General features: G+C 38.7%; 1 protein-coding gene across 1 annotated transcript in view; it reads left to right on the forward strand.

Annotated features, from left to right (window-relative positions):
* Window positions 1-19381, forward strand: part of LOC137431624 (uncharacterized) — a 203617-nt gene that overhangs the window by 172512 nt on the left and 11724 nt on the right. Inside the window, exons 5-7 of the mRNA XM_068123152.2 lie at window positions 1710-1832; window positions 3614-3764; window positions 4925-5291. Coding sequence (XP_067979253.2) covers window positions 1710-1832; window positions 3614-3764; window positions 4925-5291 — 641 coding nt within the window. The remainder of the gene's footprint in view (window positions 1-1709; window positions 1833-3613; window positions 3765-4924; window positions 5292-19381) is intronic.

Consider the following 19381-nt stretch of genomic DNA (forward strand, 5'->3'; position numbering starts at 1 on the left):
CGAAGAAATATCTCTCGGTAATTTCCTGAAACATATTTTACTTCCGGCTAATATGTTGAATGAAATAAAAACGAAGAAATATATGTCGGCATCATTGTTGACGTTTTTGTGACGACTATCATCAAACGAAATAGTAATATATCATAACGGAAAAGCAAAAGCGAATTTTTAATATATATCGACACATTGCCGGCGGTGTCATGTTGGGCGGTGTATGATACACCATGACGCGATTTTAAAAAATATATCTCTGCATTTTCCCGCGTGTGTGGATTGTTCTCAATTATTGCTGACACCGAGTCTAAAAGTAAAACCATCGATAAAAATGAAATCATATGGTGAGTTAGATTGGAGATAAAGGCGTGAGAGAGACTCAATGGCCTTGAAGTTACAGGCCTTTGAGAATTCATTTCGTTCTATAAACGGCAACTTTCATCGGATTTTCTTCCCGTTTTTTTTCAACCGAGTCTAAAACTATGTTAGCGACTGTGAAAAATGAAATGATTTATCGAATTTGATTTGAAATAAAACTGGGGGAGAGCAAGACACCACGGGCCTACAAAACAGGACTCAAAGCTATGCGAGTTAATAAAATGGTGGATATTTGTTTATAGCCACTCCCAGAATGGGTGGAGCTATGGGTGGAGCTACTCTGCAAACCGAGTAAGCCACACCCCGGACAGACACCCAACAGATAGACAGACAGACAGACAGACAGAATCATCTACGGCTATTATAATATAGATCATGAAACATTTACATTTTGTAGTCCATTGTATCATTTAAATAAACATAAATGCAAATTTCGCATGTGGAAAAAGTAAGTACACCCCTACGGCCTACATTTATCACTACTTCAAATACCTATAATTAGAATCAGGTGCACCAGCTCAGGTGCAAATGATTAGAACATCGTTAGAGAGGATCTTGGAGGAACCTGTCTTATTTAAACCTCAGACATTTAGTTTGGTTTGCTCTTTGTTGTTGAAGTGTGTGGCGTCACCATGCCTAGATCAAAAGAGCTCTCTGAGGCCTTCAGAAAGAAGGTTATAGATGCCTACGAGGCTGGGAAGGGATTTAAATGTTTCATGATATTTGTTATATTATATCACCTTTATCTATCAATATTGTTGAAATGAAGATCAAATAGCTGTATGTTGAAATATGTTTAAAAAGTCAAAACTTTACATGGGGTGTACTTACTTTTTCACCTGACTGTATATATATATATATGTATATATACGGTACTGTATATTTTTCATGTATGAAACATAAATCACTTTTATAAAAAGGTTTTTAGGAGAAAACATATTCCTAATAAATCATAGTGAATATTTTTTGTGTTGCTCGGGCAACTGTGAGTATATTGTTCGTATAACATTTTCAATATCCTTTACATCATATGTTGGGCAGCAACATTGTAAGACATGAATGTACTCGTACTATTTATTACATGGTATATATTTCAAAGGTAAAAAGTATATATACTGACTAAATCAATCAGTCTGTGGGATTTTAACCTGGCCTCTCGTTATCAGGATGTGAACGCCCTCACACACTGCATTGCTACATTACTTTTGATTTATATCCTTACACATATTGTGTCTGCTGACTCAAGCCATATATGAAAGGTCTTTCAACGTGTTTATTGTTATTCCTATTTTAATTGTGATCATTAATATTCCTGTATTGTTGTTATAATGCTTCAGACAGGCGTCGTGGAACCCTGCTGTTGAGGAACCTCTCGGCATCAGCTGCTGGGAAGTACATTTGCTCCTCAGTCAATCAGGCTGGGAAATCCAACTGTACCATTACCATAACTCTGCCACAACGTGAGGCACACACAATGGGCAAATTACGCTGAAATGCACCACACACGACAATATGCGTTCACCCTTTGCATGCTAATGCTTTGTCAATTAGAATAACCAGGGTCCAAACCATACTTATTCCTAATCTTAAAATGTACTCATTGTACCCTGAATACATTTGAACTGTCTGTGCACGCCCTGGAGACTGCCACGAGGATCTTATTAAAAATGTGAAATGATAACTCATTATCTTAGGGAATGAACTGTTTTTATCATTTGCCATTGTTAGATGTTGGGGGAATGTGGAACAGCACATGAGTGGGAATCATTAGATGTGAACAACCACATTCGATGGTGTAATGGTTGGAGCATCTGCTTTGGGTCTGGGAGCAATTGGTGGTTTGTGGCCTCGTCGAATCATACCAAAGACATAAAAAATGGTACAGCACGAAAAAACAACCGTAGGTTGGCAACCATTGTGCAAGCTTTATGGTCCTAATGGCCTCTTCTTGCATTGGAGTTCCTTGTAAGGAAACTCATGTTATATTGTCAGATAGGTAGCCTGTGCCTGCTGGTTGCATAAATAATCCTATTCAACAAACAGAAAGTGAAAAGGGTCCAAAGTGAGGAACAAAAGTGAGGAATTAAAACAGCAGCAATGAATCAGCATGTTTTGTGATTTTGACACTTGACTGCACAAACAAGTATGGGGGGAAGGGATGAAAAGGGTGATTGGGAGGTTTCCATGATTGGCCTTCCAGAGTAATCTCGAAGTTGCTAGAAAGTTCCAGCCTGTTATGCAAAAGATTTATTACCCTCGCCTGAGGAGAGGGTATTGCATCTGAGTCCGTTTGTTTGTCTGTCTGTCTGTTTGTTTGTCTGTCTGTTTGTTTGTCTGTCTGTCTGTTTGTTTGTCTGTCTGTCTGTCTGTCTGTCTGTCTGTTTGTTTGTCTGTCTGTTTGTTTGTTTGTTTGTTTGTCCGCACAGAATAAATATTATTTTCTCTGCACCCGTTGGTCCGATTGACAGGAAATTTTCACCATAGGTGCAACTCCACCTGTAGAATTTTAAAATTATAATTATTATGACCTCATACGTCATGTGGTATGGGCGCCATCTTGGAAAAACCGAAAAGCTTTGCACCTCTATATCTCTGAAGGCACTGCATGGAAAAATTGACATGGCTCATTGTAAAGAACTCTTCATGGGGAATAAAATGTTAATGATGATGTCAAAGGTGCCTCCATTATGACGTCATAATTCGTCAAGTACAAAACTTCATCCGATCAAGATGAAATTTCTTGAGCGTCATCTAGGGATAAATTGGTGGAGGAAAAAAAAAAATAATGATGACGTCATCGGTCACGTGGTTCGGCCGCCATATTTGTTTTAACACAAAAGCCTTTAAAACGACTGAAAACACATCCTGGCGAGGGTTTGCAATCTCTGATTGCCCTTTCTTGTTTTATACTGTCTTACCGATGAGGCCAGGAGGTTGATGATGTTACGTTGTGATGGATTTTGTGAGATTTGCTATTTGGATTTAACCAATGTGAATGGCCTCACAAGACTTATTGAAGGAGGAAAAAAGGAAAGTGTGAAAAGGAATATAAATTGTAGATAATAAAAGTTTGATCAAATATTGTACAGTACCATTGTGTACATAATATGCAGACATCTCTGTACGACATTTAAAAAATGTTCTTCCATGATATTGTAGGCACACATCAACCTGAAGCTATCATTCTAAACCTTTGATATCTTCACCTCCGACCTCAACTCTTTTGACCGTTGACCCTTAGCCTTGCATGGACCAAGCATGGGCCTAATTGCTGGTGCTGCAGCAGGTGGCCTACTTGCTTTGCTACTACTTCTTCTGCTCCTTGCCTGCTCTTGCCGTTCATCTGGTTCCCGCAGGCATGCCCATGATGACGACATCCCGAATGACATCCGGTACAATTTCCTGTGGTTTTTTTTTTTTTTTTTTTTGTATACTGAATCGAGGCTCGTGAAAGAGCTAACATTTACTTCACAAACAAATCAACCAGACAAACAAAATATATAAAAAGAGGGAGCGGAAAAACAAGATGGGGAGAGAAGGGGAAGCACACAAACACAACATTTGAGAGCAGGGAGATGTGTGGAAGGGAGAGGGCTTGGGGGGCAGAGGCGTGGGAAGGGGGGGGAGGGTGAAGTATAAAACACAAGGACACCAAGGACTTCCAGGACAGAAGTTGGTATTTCAAAAAAGTGGAATTGGGGTGAAATTAGCGGGGGTAGAAAAGATCAAGGTTTTGGATGGGGGAAGATAAGAGATGGTGGTTTGTTGCTGTTTACCTGACATTTTATACATTAGTTGATCAAAACGTTTACAGATTAAAGGTAATAAGCACTCTGAGTAATCTTTTCGTCATAGGAATTGATAATTTTGTAAACTAAACGCTAACTTTCTGTACCCACCTTCAGTCATATCCAACTGCTCTTGGACTCTGTATATTTTGCTCCTTAGCTCAACCAATTGGTCCTTGTCACACACCAACCAAGCCTATCCACCAAGGTTTGTCCAAATCCGTCTAACATTTTGACATATCCTGCTCACAGACAGACAGACAAAACAGACTGACAGACAGAAAGGGTGAAAACATTCCCTCCGTCCACGTTTGGTGGTGGAGGTAATACATAAGTAATCAATTAAACAATTCATTCATGATAGTTTTAATTTTCACCAATTTGAATGTACTCCAGAATGTATCTACAAGTATTTGAATTGTCGAGGGCCGACTATTATTATTTCAAAGAGAGCATGGTAACAACTAATGCAATGATTTTACACTGTGGGATATTTATTTAATGTGAACCTCAACTCTGGAACAGTTAAATCTCCCTATGCTAATGAACAAAGCCCACCTTAATGGAAAAATATTTACATGACTTCAACTTGTCAGATGTGAGCCTAATCTTTTACAAAATGTCCTCAATGGTTATTTTTTACTGTTTTTCAAAGAAAGAACCTCAGTCATATTCTCATGTTTAAAACTTGCTCTTCGATGAACTTGACATGACGTATAAATGACACATGAATTACGTTAACTCCATATGTGCTCCACTAACAGTATGGATGCAGCACCACCTCAGCGAACCCCGAGCAAGACTGGTTCTCATGGTCCCTCTCGTCGACCATCTGACCATGGATCTGGATCTCCTGGTATTCGTTCAATTCGTCGTTCAGGCAGTGGCGCTGTGAACGGCCCGAGCTATGGCAGTCTTTCCCGCCTTCCGTCGAATTCCGGACAAGCTGATCGTCCATCATCAGCAAGTGGCCAGAATGCAGCTGAGCCTCTGACACCCCCACCATCATATGTGGTAGATGCAAGTTCCGCAGCTGTAGTTTCCTCCCCGCATCCAGGATCTCAATGTGGATCGCGATCTACACCAGGAACAGTTCGGCGTGGACAGCGAAGGAAAGCCACTGACAACCAGGTGACCTCGAGTAATAATAATATCATCTCAAAAGTTTGATCCCTTTCATAAACGAATTTTGTGGGATTATAATGGTTCATTAAATAAAGACCTTACTGGTATACTAGTAAGTAAGCCTTTTACTACCTAACTCAACCTTCTTCTGTTACTCTCCTCTTTCCTTGTGTGTTCATTCTCTTGTTTGTGTCCAACTGTGACTCCTCTCCCATTATCAATATATTGCCTTTTTCTCTGTCATCTCACTCCTCCATGAGCCTAAATCTTGCATTCAGAAAAACCTTTTGTGCATGAACCCTCTTCAAATCCCCAATTATTTTAACAACATTAACCTTGCCGGTATGACCCATATAAATACATCTTTTGTTGCCGTTCACTGCCATTTTATAGTTTAACAAAAGGTAATGGAAAAGCATACATACAAAAAAGCAAATTAAAATAAGGATCCATCTGCATATTGTTTTTGAAGATGGAGATGTTAGTTGAGTCAAACAATATTGAGAAAAAGAGGGCGAGGATAAGGTAGTTCGGGAGGGGAGTGGATCAAGATAAGGGTAAGTTGTAGGGGCACATTTAGGGGAGGAAAGCTGGATGAAAGGAATCTAAAATTCAACCAATTATTGTAGATGTCCCTTTGAAGACCATTCATATATCAGCTTTCAGTAAAGTTGTTCCTATAAATAAAATAAGCAAAGTAATAACAACCACAGGAAGAATATTACAAATAAAACTAGAAAGCATCTGAAAATGTAAAGCCCGTCCGCGTTCGTTTGTATTCAGACGTCTTCTTCTTCTTCCGGATGCTCAAAAAAACGAAAACAATTTTTATAAATACAAAATGAAAATTTATGATTTTATGCAGCCTTGACCTTTAACTTTTGATCTAAAAAAACAATGGACTCCTACAATTGGTGAACCAATTCAGCGACCCAATATTCAAATCCTTAAAATTTCAGGTAATCGGATGAAAAGTGATTATTTTAGGTGATGCTGACCTTTAACCTTTTGACCTTTTGACAAAATTATTAACTTGTCTTCTCCATATTCTCATGATAAAGCTTTGTTGAAAATTTGATGACAAAACTCAAATGGTAAATTTAAATTTCAGGACAATTGAATGAAAATTGATGATTTTATGTGACGTTGACCTTTGACATTTTGACAAAATTATTTTGACAAAAATTTGACATTTGACAAAACACACACAGACACACAGACACACACACACACACACACACACACACACACACACACACACACACACACAGACACACACACACAGACAGACACACACACAGACACACACACAAATACACAGAAGTGAATACAAAACCCTGTCTCCTGCTGTGCAGGGCATGGGATGACGAGACAAAAAGAAGGGAAGAACAGAATAGAAAGAAACTGTGGCAAAAGGAAGGGCAAGCTGCAGAAACGCCACTAGACCCATCACCAGACTCGGTGGCAGGAATGGTTAGAGCATCCACTCTGAGTGGGGAGGTCGGTATTTCGAACCGTGGCTAAGTCATACCAAAGATCTTAAAATTGTATGTGCTTCTTCCTTGCTTGGCGCTCGGTGTTTAAGAAGGACAGAGCACGGACAAAAAACATATGTTAGCGACCATAGCACAGGCTTTGATGGGCTTAATGGCTTCCTCCTGTGTTGGAGTTACTAGTGAGGGAACTCACTGTCCAACGTAGATGTAAATAACTGAATTCAAATGGACAAAAACTTGCTGATTACAGATTACAATAGAGAAGAAAAGAGGCACCGAAGAAAGGCTTATCAAGTCTGGCTGTGCCTGTAACAAACAATATGAGCGTTCGAGGTCCATCGTTACCCTCCACCCATGGCTCATGAAAAGCCTTGCAACAAATGGACTCGTTCATTGAAATAAGTGCAAAATATAGATATTTAGACACTACCAAAAGGGTTTGCAAGAAGCAGACATATTAAATGAGGAGAGTTACTGTATGTCATTTGTTGAGGTACTATACTTGGTTCGAGCACCAAAAAAGCATTTGTGTGATCATTTTTTCATATAAAGTCAGAAAATAAATTGGCAAAAATTTTCCATACAACATCAGTGATAAATCATTTCTGCTGCCAAACATGCATGACATTGCTATAGCTAGAAAACAATACATTTCCTATTAGGCTTTGCATGTTTTACTATTACAGCAGTGTTTGTCTGCTGATAGTGAGGGATTTTTACTTGCAAACGCCCACAAATAAAGATTGTTAAGGTGAGCAAGTCAAAAGATTGTTAAGGTAAGCAAGTCAAAATATTGTTAAGGTAAGCAAGTCAAAGTATTGTTAAGGTAAGCAAGTCAAAGTATTATTAAGGTAAGCAAGTCAAAATATTGTTAAGGTAAGCAAGTCAAAATATTGTTAAGGTAAGCCAGTCAAAAGATTGGGAAGGTAAGCAAGTCAAAAGATTGGGAAGGTAAGCAAGTCAAAAGATTGGGAAGGTAAGCAAGTCAAAATATTGTTAAGGTAAGCAAGTCAAAGTATTGTTAAGGTAAGCAAGTCAAAATATTGTTAAGGTAAGCAAGTCAAAATATTGTTAAGGTAAGCCAGTCAAAAGATTGGGAAGGTAAGCAAGTCAAAAGATTGGGAAGGTAAGCAAGTCAAAAGATTGGGAAGGTAAGCAAGTCAAAATATTGTTAAGGTAAGCAAGTCAAAGTATTGTTAAGGTAAGCAAGTCAAAAGATTGTTAAGGTAAGCAAGTCAAAAGATTGTTAAAGTAAGCAAGTCAAAATATTGTTAAGGGAAGCAAGTCAAAATATTGTTAAGGTAAGCAAGTCAAAAGATTGTTAAGGTAAGCAAGTCAAAAGATTGTTAAGGTAAGCCAGTCAAAAGATTGGGAAGGTAAGCAAGTCAAAAGATTGGGAAGGTAAGCAAGTCAAAAGATTGTTAAAGTAAGCAAGTCAAAATATTGTTAAGGGAAGCAAGTCAAAATATTGTTAAGGTAAGCAAGTCAAAAGATTGTTAAGTTAAGCAAGTCAAAAGATTGTTAAGGTAAGCAAGTCAAAAGAGAGTTAAGGTAAGCAAGTCAAAATATTGTTAAGGGAAGCAAGTCAAAAGATAGTTAAGGTAAGCAAGTCAAAAGATTGGGAAGGTAAGCAAGTCAAAAGATTGTTAAGGTAAGCAAGTTAAAAGATTGTTAAGGTAAGCAAGTCAAAAGATTGGGAAGGTAAGCAAGTCAAAAGATTGTTAAGGTAAGCAAGTCAAAAGATTGTTAAGGTAAGCAAGTCAAAAGATTGTTAAGGTAAGCAATTAAAAATATTGTTAAGGTAAGCAAGTCAAAAGATTGTTAAGGGAAGCAAGTCAAAAGATTGTTAAGGTAAGCAAGTCAAAAGATTGTTAAGGTAAGCAAGTCAAAAGATTGTTAAGGTAAGCAAGTCAAAAGATTGTTAAGGTAAGCCAGTCAAAAGATTGGGAAGGTAAGCAAGTCAAAAGATTGGGAAGGTAAGCAAGTCAAAAGATTGTTAAGGTAAGCAATTAAAAATATTGTTAAGGTAAGCAAGTCAAAAGATTGTTAAGGGAAGCAAGTCAAAAGATTGTTAAGGTAAGCAAGTCAAAATATTGTTAAGGTAAGCAGGTCAAAGGATTGTTAAAGTAAGCAAGTCAAAAGATTGTTAAGGTAAGCAAGTCAAAAGATTGTTAATGTAAGCAAGTCAAAAGATTGTAAAGGTAAGCAAGTCAAAAGATTGGGAAGGTAAGCAAGTCAAAAGATTGGGAAGGTAAGCAAGTCGAAAGATTGTTAAGGTAAGCAAGTAAAAATATTGTTAAGGTAAGCAAGTCAAAAGATTATTACGGAAAGCAAGTAAAAATATTGTTAAGGTAAGCAAGTCAAAAGATTGTTAAGGTAATCAAGTCAAAAGATTGTTAAGGGAAGCAAGTCAAAAGATTGGGAAGGTAAGCAAGTCAAAAGATTGGGAAGGTAAGCAAGTCAAAAGATTGGGAAGGTAAGCAAGTCGAAAGATTGTTAAGGTAAGCAAGTAAAAATATTGTTAAGGTAAGCAAGTCAAAAGATTGTTAAGGTAAGCAAGTCAAAATATTGTTAAGGTAAGCAAGTCAAAAGATTGCTAAGGTAAGCAAGTCAAAAGATTGTTAAGGTAAGCCAGTCAAAAGATTGGGAAGGTAAGCAAGTCAAAAGATTGGGAAGGTAAGCAAGTCAAAATATTGTTAAGGTAAGCAAGTCAAAGTATTGTTAAGCTAAGCAAGTCAAAATATTGTTAAGGTAAGCAAGTCAAAAGATTGTTAAAGTAAGCAAGTCTAAATATTGTTAAGGGAAGCAAGTCAAAAGATTGTTAAGGTAAGCAAGTCAAAAGATTGTTAAGGTAAGCCAGTCAAAAGATTGGGAAGGTAGGCAAGTCAAAAGATTGGGAAGGTAAGCAAGTCAAAAGATTGTTAAAGTAAGCAAGTCAAAATATTGTTAAGGGAAGCAAGTCATAATATTGTTAAGGTAAGCAAGTCAAAAGATTGTTAAGTTAAGCAAGTCAAAAGATTGTTAAGGTAAGCAAGTCAAAAGATAGTTAAGGTAAGCAAGTCAAAAGATTGGGAAGGTAAGCAAGTCAAAAGATTGTTAAGGTAAGCAAGTCAAAAGATTGTTAAGGTAAGCAATTAAAAATATTGTTAAGGTAAGCAAGTCAAAAGATTGTTAAGGGAAGCAAGTCAAAAGATTGTTAAGGTAAGCAAGTCAAAAGATTGTTAAGGTAAGCAAGTCAAAATATTGTTAAGGTAAGCAAGTCAAAAGATTGTTAAGGTAAGCCAGTCAAAAGATTGGGAAGGTAAGCAATTAAAAATATTGTTAAGGTAAGCAAGTCAAAAGATTGTTAAGGGAAGCAAGTCAAAAGATTGTTAAGGTAAGCAAGTCAAAATATTGTTAAGGTAAGCAGGTCAAAGGATTGTTAAAGTAAGCAAGTCAAAAGATTGTTAAGGTAAGCAAGTCAAAAGATTGTTGAGGTAAGCAAGTCAAAAGATTGTTAAGGTAAGAAAGTCAAAAGATTGGGAAGGTAAGCAAGTCAAAAGATTGGGAAGGTAAGCAAGTCGAAAGATTGTTAAGGTAAGCAAGTAAAAATATTGTTAAGGTAAGCAAGTCAAAAGATTGTTAAGGTAAGCAAGTAAAAATATTGTTAAGGTAAGCAAGTCAAAAGATTGTTAAGGTAATCAAGTCAAAAGATTGTTAAGGGAAGCAAGTCAAAAGATTGTTAAGGTAAGCAAGTCAAAAGATTGGGAAGGTAAGCAAGTCGAAAGATTGTTAAGGTAAGAAAGTCAAAAGATTGGGAAGGTAAGCATGTCAAAAGATTGGGAAGGTAAGCAAGTCGAAAGATTGTTAAGGTAAGCAAGTAAAAATATTGTTAAGGTAAGCAAGTCAAAAGATTGTTAAGGTAAGCAAGTAAAAATATTGTTAAGGTAAGCAAGTCAAAAGATTGTTAAGGTAATCAAGTCAAAAGATTGTTAAGGGAAGCAAGTCAAAAGATTGTTAAGGTAAGCAAGTCAAAAGATTGTTGAGGTAAGCAAGTCAAAAGATGGTTAAGGTAAGCAAGTTAAAATATGGTTAAGGTAATCAAGTCAAAAGATTGTTGAGTTAAGCAAGTCAAAAGATTGGGAAGGTAAACAAGTCAGCAGGTCAAAATGCCATGTCATGACACCGCTTTAACTCAGGGAAAAACCCAGGATGCTTCAGTTGAATCTAAAGTAATTCCTCCTGTAATTACTCCCGCCAGGGAGTAATGCATTCGATCGTGTCCGTCCGTCCGTCCGTGTGTGTGTGTGTGTGTGTGTGCGTGTGTGTGTGTGTGTGTGTGTGTGTGTGTGTGTGTGTGTGTGTGTGTGTGTGTGTGTGTGTGTGTGTGTGTGCGCGTGTGCGTGCGTGTGTGTGTTTGTGTGTTTGTGAACAAGATATCTGGAAAAGTTCTGAAGGGATTTGGATGAAAGTTGGTGGGATGATTTCACTTGGGATAAGGAAGAATTGATTCGTTGTTGGTGAAGCTCAGGAAATTATTCCGGATCCAGGAAGTTTTTTGGGGAATTTTTTGGGGAATTTGTTTTCTCTTTTCCTTTAAAAACCATTTTCTCTGCAATAATTGGAGCGATTGAGAGCAAATTTTTAACATAGGCGGGACTCGGTCTGCAGAATATTTTAATGGTAATTATGACGTCACAGGTCACGTGGTTCGGCCGTCATATTGTTTTGAGTAAAAAACACTAAAATCCAATTTTCTCCAAAACGCCTGAACAGATCGAGGCCCAACTTTGCAGGCAGAATCGCACACCCATGACGAACAAAACAGTCACCGAGCATGACGTCATGCATCACATGGTTTCAGACTTATGACGTTTTTAAGCACAAACATTTAAAACCTAGCTCCTCCCTCATTTGTGATCCAATCTAGGGGAAATTTCACACATCTGTTCAGCATATCAGTCTACTAAAACGTCCTTTTGGAATTTGCGATAGGACTCGTGGTTTGGCAGATATCTTTAATTAAACGCAAATAATAAAAAAAACATTTATAACTCTCGAACCACTTCACTGATCGACGTGAAACTTCATACTATAGTAGAAGTCATGAAGAGTAACAAGTGTGCAAAATTTGAAGATGATTGGATGTACGACCTTGAAGCTGGAAGTTGATATTGCATGAAGAAGAAGAGTCTTCGACTGTGGACGATTAATTAATTTATCACATGTACAGACTTGCAGGCATCGTTTGACACAATGTCCCGGGTTAAATTGAACCTCAAATAAAATTATAATTCCGGATTTGTCAATGGCTGAGGTATATTAACAAAGGAATAAAACAGATTTGGCAAAATTCGAACTTTTTTTTAAAAGATCGCATATTCACCCAGGGTTGTGAGAGGCTGAGGAAGAAGAAACCTCGCATGGTCTTCCCAGACCAAAAAATAATTCTGGCTCTGCGATTTTCAGGTCTATTACTCCCACCAGGGAGTAATGCATTCAATCGTGTCCATGTGTGTGTGTGTGTATGTGTGTGTGTGTGTGTGTGTGTGTGTGTGTGTGTGTGTGTGTGTGTGTGTGTGTGTGTGTGTGTGTGTGTGTGTGTGTGTGTGTGTGTGTTCGTGTACAAGATATCTGGAAAAGTTCTGAACGGATTTGGATGAAAGTTGGTGGGATTATTTCCCTTGGGATAACGAAGAATAGATTAGTTTTTGGTGAAACTCAGGATATTATTCCGGATCCAGGAAATTTTTGGGGAATTTTTTTTCATTTAAAAACCATTTTCTCTGCAGTAATTGGAGCGATTGAGAGTAAATTTTCACCAAACAAGGGAATCGGTCTGTACAATATGTTAATGGTAATTATGACGTCACAGGTCACGTGGTTCGGCCGCCATATTGTTTTGAGTGAAAAACACTAAAATCCAATTTTCTCCAAAACGCCTGAACAGATCGAGGCCAAACTTTGCAGGCAGAATCGCATACCCATGTCGAACAAAAAAGTCACCGAGCATGACGTCATGCATCACATGGTTTCAGAGTTATGACGTTTTTAAGCACAAACATTTAAAACCTAGCTCCTCCCTCATTTGTGATCCAATCGAGGGGAATCTTCACAGATCTGTTCAGCATATCAGTCTACTAAAATGTCCTTTTGGAATTTGCGATAGGTCACGTGGTTTGGCAGATATCGTTAATTAAACGCAAATAATAAAAACATTTATATCTCTTGAACCACTTAATTGATCGCCGTGAAACTTCATACTGCAGTAGAAGTCATGAAGAGTAACAAGTGTGCAAAATTTGAAGATCATTGAATGTACGGTCTGGAAGCTAGAAGTTGTTATTGCGTGAAGAAGAAGTGTCTTCCCCTGTGGACGATTAATTATTACTCCCGCCAGGGAGTATTGCATGTGTGTGTGTGTGTGTGTGTGTGGGTGGGTGTGTGTGTGTGTGTGTTCGTGTGTTTGTGAACAAGATATCTGGAAAAGTTCTGAACGGATTTGGATGAAAGTTGGTGGGATGATTGCGCTTGGGATAGGGAAGAATTGATTAGTTTTTGGTGAAGCTCAGGATATTATTCTGGATCCAGGAATTTTTTGAAGGATTGTTTACCATTGGAAGATAGGGCTCATTTTTTTTAACATCATCTTCTATATATTCTATATTTAACATTGTGATATGAAAATACTTTTCATATTTGTTGTAAATGTAGTTTAAACTCGCGGTTATGCGTTAGAGCGGTGTATTTTTTAGCAGCGTCGTCTTCAATGTTCTTTTTTTTTTTCTAATAAAGACATATTCTGTCATTTTAAAAAGACCAAAGCATGTATTAGGTTTCCCCGTTTCATAAAATGTATCGTTTGATATGTATAATGCTTTAAAACTTTTTTTTTTGTTTGTTTGTTTCTTTACCTCAGAAAAGATGTCAACATTTACCTCAGCGAATGTCATTCGCGGTGTCAGTATTTGATGAACTTGTAAAGACTTAGGTGACTTATAAGTGTGACCAGTATGTGCACGGGATTCTTCCCAGAAGAATGAGTGGTCGCAATAGCTTGTACGACTTTAAATGAGCGAGTTTTGTTTTCACGTTTGGGCCAGTTTTACATGTTGTATCCCTAAGGAATGAAACGAACGTTTTTACTGGCTTACAATTTTATTTGAAGTCACACATGCCTCAAAATACACTCACTTATATAGAATTGAACGCTGAATCCGAAAATGTAAGTGAAATTGCCTTGTTTTTTTATTTTTATATTATCTTCTATATATTCTATATATACAGACTTGGCATTTAATATGGAATATTTTTTTTGTGGGGGTGAAATTACTTTCCAAGATGACTTAGAACCAAAAATTTAATTGGAATTATGTTGAAATTATTGTCGATTTTGTTAATGTGACCTTTAAAAGAAACAAAAACCACATTTGACATTTCGAAGCAAATAAATTGATCCTTGAAAGTGATGTAAACTGATATCGAACTCGATTCACGGACAGTACTGTGTTAAACTTCTGTACGTTTTCCAGAAGTATCTCTTTATTTTGCACATTAGCCAATTTTTTTTCAACAAAAACAAAAGCTAAATTATGACTGGGATTACGGACAGTATAATTACCGTTCAGTACTTCGTGTAACCCCCACAAGCATTCAGGAGAGCATGTACACATCAAGGCATGCTGGTCACGAGATTTGCCAAGGTTTGGACAGGAATCGCTTGCCATACAGTGACAATAGTCTGCTGCAATTCACGCACAGAGGTCGGCTGCTGGTCCAAGTTGTCGATTTGACGCGTTAATTCTGCCCACAAGTTCTCTATCGGTTTCATATCCAGGGACATGGCAGGCCACTCCATATGCTCTACACCACGGTCAGCAAGAAAGTGTTGGATCATGCGAGCACGATGAGGCCGTGCATTGTCATCTTGGAAGACAAAGTTTCCTCGAAAGGCTGCACGAGCAAATGGAAGCAATGTTTCTTCCAGAATGACCCTGCACTTGAACTGGTTCAGGTTTCCATTCAGAACAACCAGGTCAGTTTTGCCCCCTGCATGAAAAGCAGCCCAAACGGCCACTCCACCACCTCCAGCTTGGACTCTTGGCACTATACAATCTTCGTTGTGGGCTTCCTGCACTTGTCTGCGCACTCGGACGCGGCCATCTTGACGATCGACCAGAAATCTAGACTCATCACTGAAGGTCACGTTGATCCAGTGTCCTGGCTGCCATTGACGGTGCTCTCTGGCCCACTGCAATCGGCGCTGGCTGTGTTGTCTGGTCAGGCGTGGCTTTCTCAGGGGATGCCTGGCACGATAGCCTGCTTGAACCAGTCGTTTGTTGACTAGCCTTCTGGATACAGGCACATTTATCAGTTGCTGCCACTCAGCCCTAAGCCGATTAGCTGACTTGGTATGGCCATTGCAGACTAACTGGTGCAGCTGGCGATCATCTCTCCTTGTGGTTCTGCGTGGACGTCCTGGCCTCGGTATTGGAGTAGGGACACCCCTCTGAGCATTTCGTTTCAGGATCTTTGACACCTGACCTTGAGTGATGCCATACTGCCGAGCAAGAGCACGCTGTTTCATGCAAGAATTTCGTAAAGCCACCACTCCATGACAAACAGCATTGTCAAGTTGACGGACCATCTCCAGAGGAAGCGGCAATAACTTTTGTAGACGTGCAGCAGTTGTTTTCCACTAATACAGAATGAAACAACCCTTATATACCCGATTGTGAAGCCAATCGTCAAATGTACCTGTCTTTACATTTTGTCACGCCACCTGTGATATAATCCAGTTATTGCCTTCTTGCTGCGAAAGACAATGAGTGACATGGTTCTTTCAACAAAGACCTCACCGAAGGGTAAAAGAAACTCACCAGATTGATATACTGAGTTCAGAAAGTAAACCCAAGTCAAGAAAAAAAAATATTCCATTTAAATGCCAAGTCTGTATATACCAGTTAGTCTGCAATGGCCGTACCAAGTCAGCGAATCGGCTTAGGGCTGAGTGGCAGCAACTGACAAATGTGCCTGTATCCAGAAGTCTAGTCAACCAACGACTGGTTCAAGCACGCTATCGTGCCAGGCGTCCCCTGAGAAAGCCACGCCTGACCAGACAACACAGCCAGCGCCGATTGCAGTGGGCCAGAGAGCACCGTCAATGGCAGCCAGGACACTGGATCCACGTGACCTTCAGTGATGAGTCTAGATTTCTGGTCTATCGTCAAGATGGCCGCGTCCGAGTGCGCAGACAAGTGCATGAAGCCCACAACGAAGATTGTATAGTGCCAAGAGTCCAAGCTGGAGGTGGTGGGGTGACCGTTTGGCCTGCTTTTCATGCAGGGCACAAAACTGACCTGGTTGTTCTGAATGGAAACCTTAACCAGTTCAAGTACAGGGTCATTCTGGAAGAAACATTGCTTCCATTTGCTCGTGCAGCCTTTCAAGGAAACTTTGTCTTCCAAGATGACAATGCACGGCCTCATCGTGCTCGCATGATCCAACACTTTCTTGCTGACCGTGGTCTAGAGCATATGGAGTGGCTTGCCATGTCCCTGGCTATGAATCCGATAGAGAACCTGTGGGCAGAATTAACACGTCAAATCGACAACTTGGACCAGCAGCCTACCTCTGTGCGTGAATTGCAGCAGACTATTGTCACTGCATGGCAAGCGATTCCTGTCCAAACCGTGGCAAATCTTGTGAACAGCATGCCTCGAAGTGTACGTGCTCTCCTGAATGCTCGTGGGGGTTACACGAAGTACTGAACTGTAATTTTACTGTCCCTAATCTCAGTCATTATTTAGCTTTTGTTTTTGTTGAAAATAAATTTGGCTAATGTGCAAAATAAAGAGATACTTCTGGAAAACGTACAGAAGTTTAACACAGTACTGTCCGTGAATTGAGTTCGATATCAGTTTACATCACTTTCAAGGATCAATTTATTTGCTTCGAAATGTCAAATGTGGTTTTTGTTTCTTTTAAAGGTCACATTAACAAAATCTAGAATACTTTCAACATAATTCCAATGAACTTTTGGTTCTAAGTCATCTGGAAAAGTAAGTTCACCCCCACAAAAAAAATATTCCATATTAAATGCCAAGTCTGTATATATACAGTAATACCCCGGCCTACGTCATTAATTGGTTCCATAAGTCGTGGCGTAACTCGGTTTTTGACGTAAACCGGGCGTAATGCCTTTTAGCTCTTTCACGAGCCTCGATCTTGTATACAAAGAAAAAAAAAAAAAAGCCTTTAAAATGCCTTAAAATGAAGACAAACACCGTAAAACGAGAGTAAATAACGCGCGAAAGTATATAACTATCGCTAAACCTTAAAGAACACTAAAAACACATTTTAGTCATATTTTTTAATGAGTAATGAACACAATTAATAAATGAATTTGTAAAGAATAATAAATAAAATTAATAAGATTATGTTATTCACCTTAAACATGGCGTCTCTTCTGAACACAAACACACATTTTAGCAGTCTTATCCGGCGGCGTTTTTTCAGTGACTTATGTGAGAATACGTTCCCTATCATGAATGATGGTCGATACCGTCGACCGTGGCAGCCCTGAGGCATAGACCTTATCGCGAATCGGTAAATATCAACAGAGGGCGCTCCACCGCAAAGCATGATGGGATCGAAAAGGGGGCAAAGGTAAACACGAACCCAGAAGAGAAAGCGTCTGTCTACGATCGACGCTGTGTTTACGGAAAGGAAGATGGCTAATGTGAAAGAAATTCAGCGTTTTTTGGCATTAAAATCCAGCGATTTAAAGAAATATTTGAGGGAAAGGGGGGTTCCCATTGGAGAAGAGAAACAACCTGCTTATGCAAGAACAGTTCCTGAATGTTGAAACCTCGATCGGCCATACAAATATCGCCGGGCTGGAACTTGTCTACAATAACAATGTTCGTCATCTTTACAATTTTTTTGTCCGACGTGTTTCCTCCTGTAGGTTTGGAAATGTATGAAATTGTTCCACTAGGTGTAATACCAACAAGGCACTTGAGAGTATGTCTTGACTTATATTGGCTGTACACTTGCGAACAAAACTTGGGAGACGGTGCTTTGTCCTAATCCAAAGCGAAATGTGAGGTCCTCGTCGCGAAGATTAAGCCGAAGCTTCATGAGTGTCATGAGTAGTTGATCCTCTAAATATTGAGATCACTTAACTCCGAGTTTTGTAGTATTGTTTATTTGCCAGGTCTTGTCTTCCATTGATAATTTCCCCTTATAATAATGAAGGTTCTGTGCATGAGGGGATACTTCTGCTAATAACCACTTAAACAGGTCATAACTAGGTAAACCTGTATAAAGTTTCACAAGTTCATCACAGTTTGCTATGTCCGAAACAGTAAGCTTCTTGTTACATACTGCAATGGCGGCTTTCAGTTTTGCGACGGTGTCCTTGGCTTGCAAATACTGGCTCATGAGCTGATCACAGTTCACAGTTAATTTGTCACAGTAAAAAAGTCCTAAAAGTAGTTTAAAGTGGTAAGGATCATGTAGTGTGTCAATGTAAACAAGCAGTCTGTCAAAGTGACAGCGACTACCGGCGGCGCTATTGCCCCTTTCCGATCCCATGACGCATTGCGGTTCCGATTCGCGATAAGGTCTATGCGCTATCACCGACACTTTTTCACCTTTTTCATACCTTTTAATCAGATTTAACTTATCTTCCATCGTAACCACATTGCGCTTGGAAACACTAGCATTATCCTTCTTAGGACCCGTGGCTAACACAGACACAGTAAAGGAATACTGTACGTCGCCTCTGTTTTGAATGAAAACCAGCAGTTGCGCGTACGTACAGTATACTGTACGTACATTTTAATATATTTTTAATGTGCTTTTTATTGTATTTTTAATTGTTTTTTAGCTTCTTTTATTGTTAATTTATGTACTATTTTATTTATTTTAAACATATTTTTAAGGAAAAAATTTTTTTTCACGTCCGTAGGAGTGACGTAAAGTCGCACATAATGACGTTCGCTGAACTGAAATTTACTCTAGAAGAGTGGCGTAAAGTCGGATTTGACGTCGGTCGAAATGGCGTAAAACGGGGTATGACTGTATGTATATATATATATATATATATATATATATATATATATATATATATATATATATATAGTCACGTGAAAAAGTAAGTACACCCCATGTAAAGTTTTGACTTTTTCAACATATTTCAACATACACCTATTTGATCTTCATTTCAAAAATATTGATAAATAAAGGTGATATAATATAACAAATATCATGAAACATTTACATTTTGTAGTCCATTGTATAATTTAAATATACATAAATGCAAATTTCACATGTGGAAAAAGTAAGTACACCCTTGGCTCTAATAGGTGGTATTGCCCCCTTTGGCAGAAACAACCTCAAGTAGGCGTTTCTTATAACTGTCTACCATTCTATGACATCGACTGGGAGAAATTTTTGCCCACTCCTCCATGCAGAATTCTTTCAGCTGTGCGATGTTTGAGGGATTTCTTGCATGCACAGCTCCTTTCAAATCCCCCCACAGCATCTCGATGGGATTTAGATCTAGGCTTTGACTTTGCCATTCCAGAACCCTCCATTTCTTTCTTTTCTGCAATT

Source organism: Myxine glutinosa, chromosome 7 (assembly GCF_964187855.1).
Source record: "Myxine glutinosa chromosome 7, kmMyxGlut1.1, whole genome shotgun sequence".
NCBI lineage: Eukaryota > Metazoa > Chordata > Myxini > Myxiniformes > Myxinidae > Myxine > Myxine glutinosa.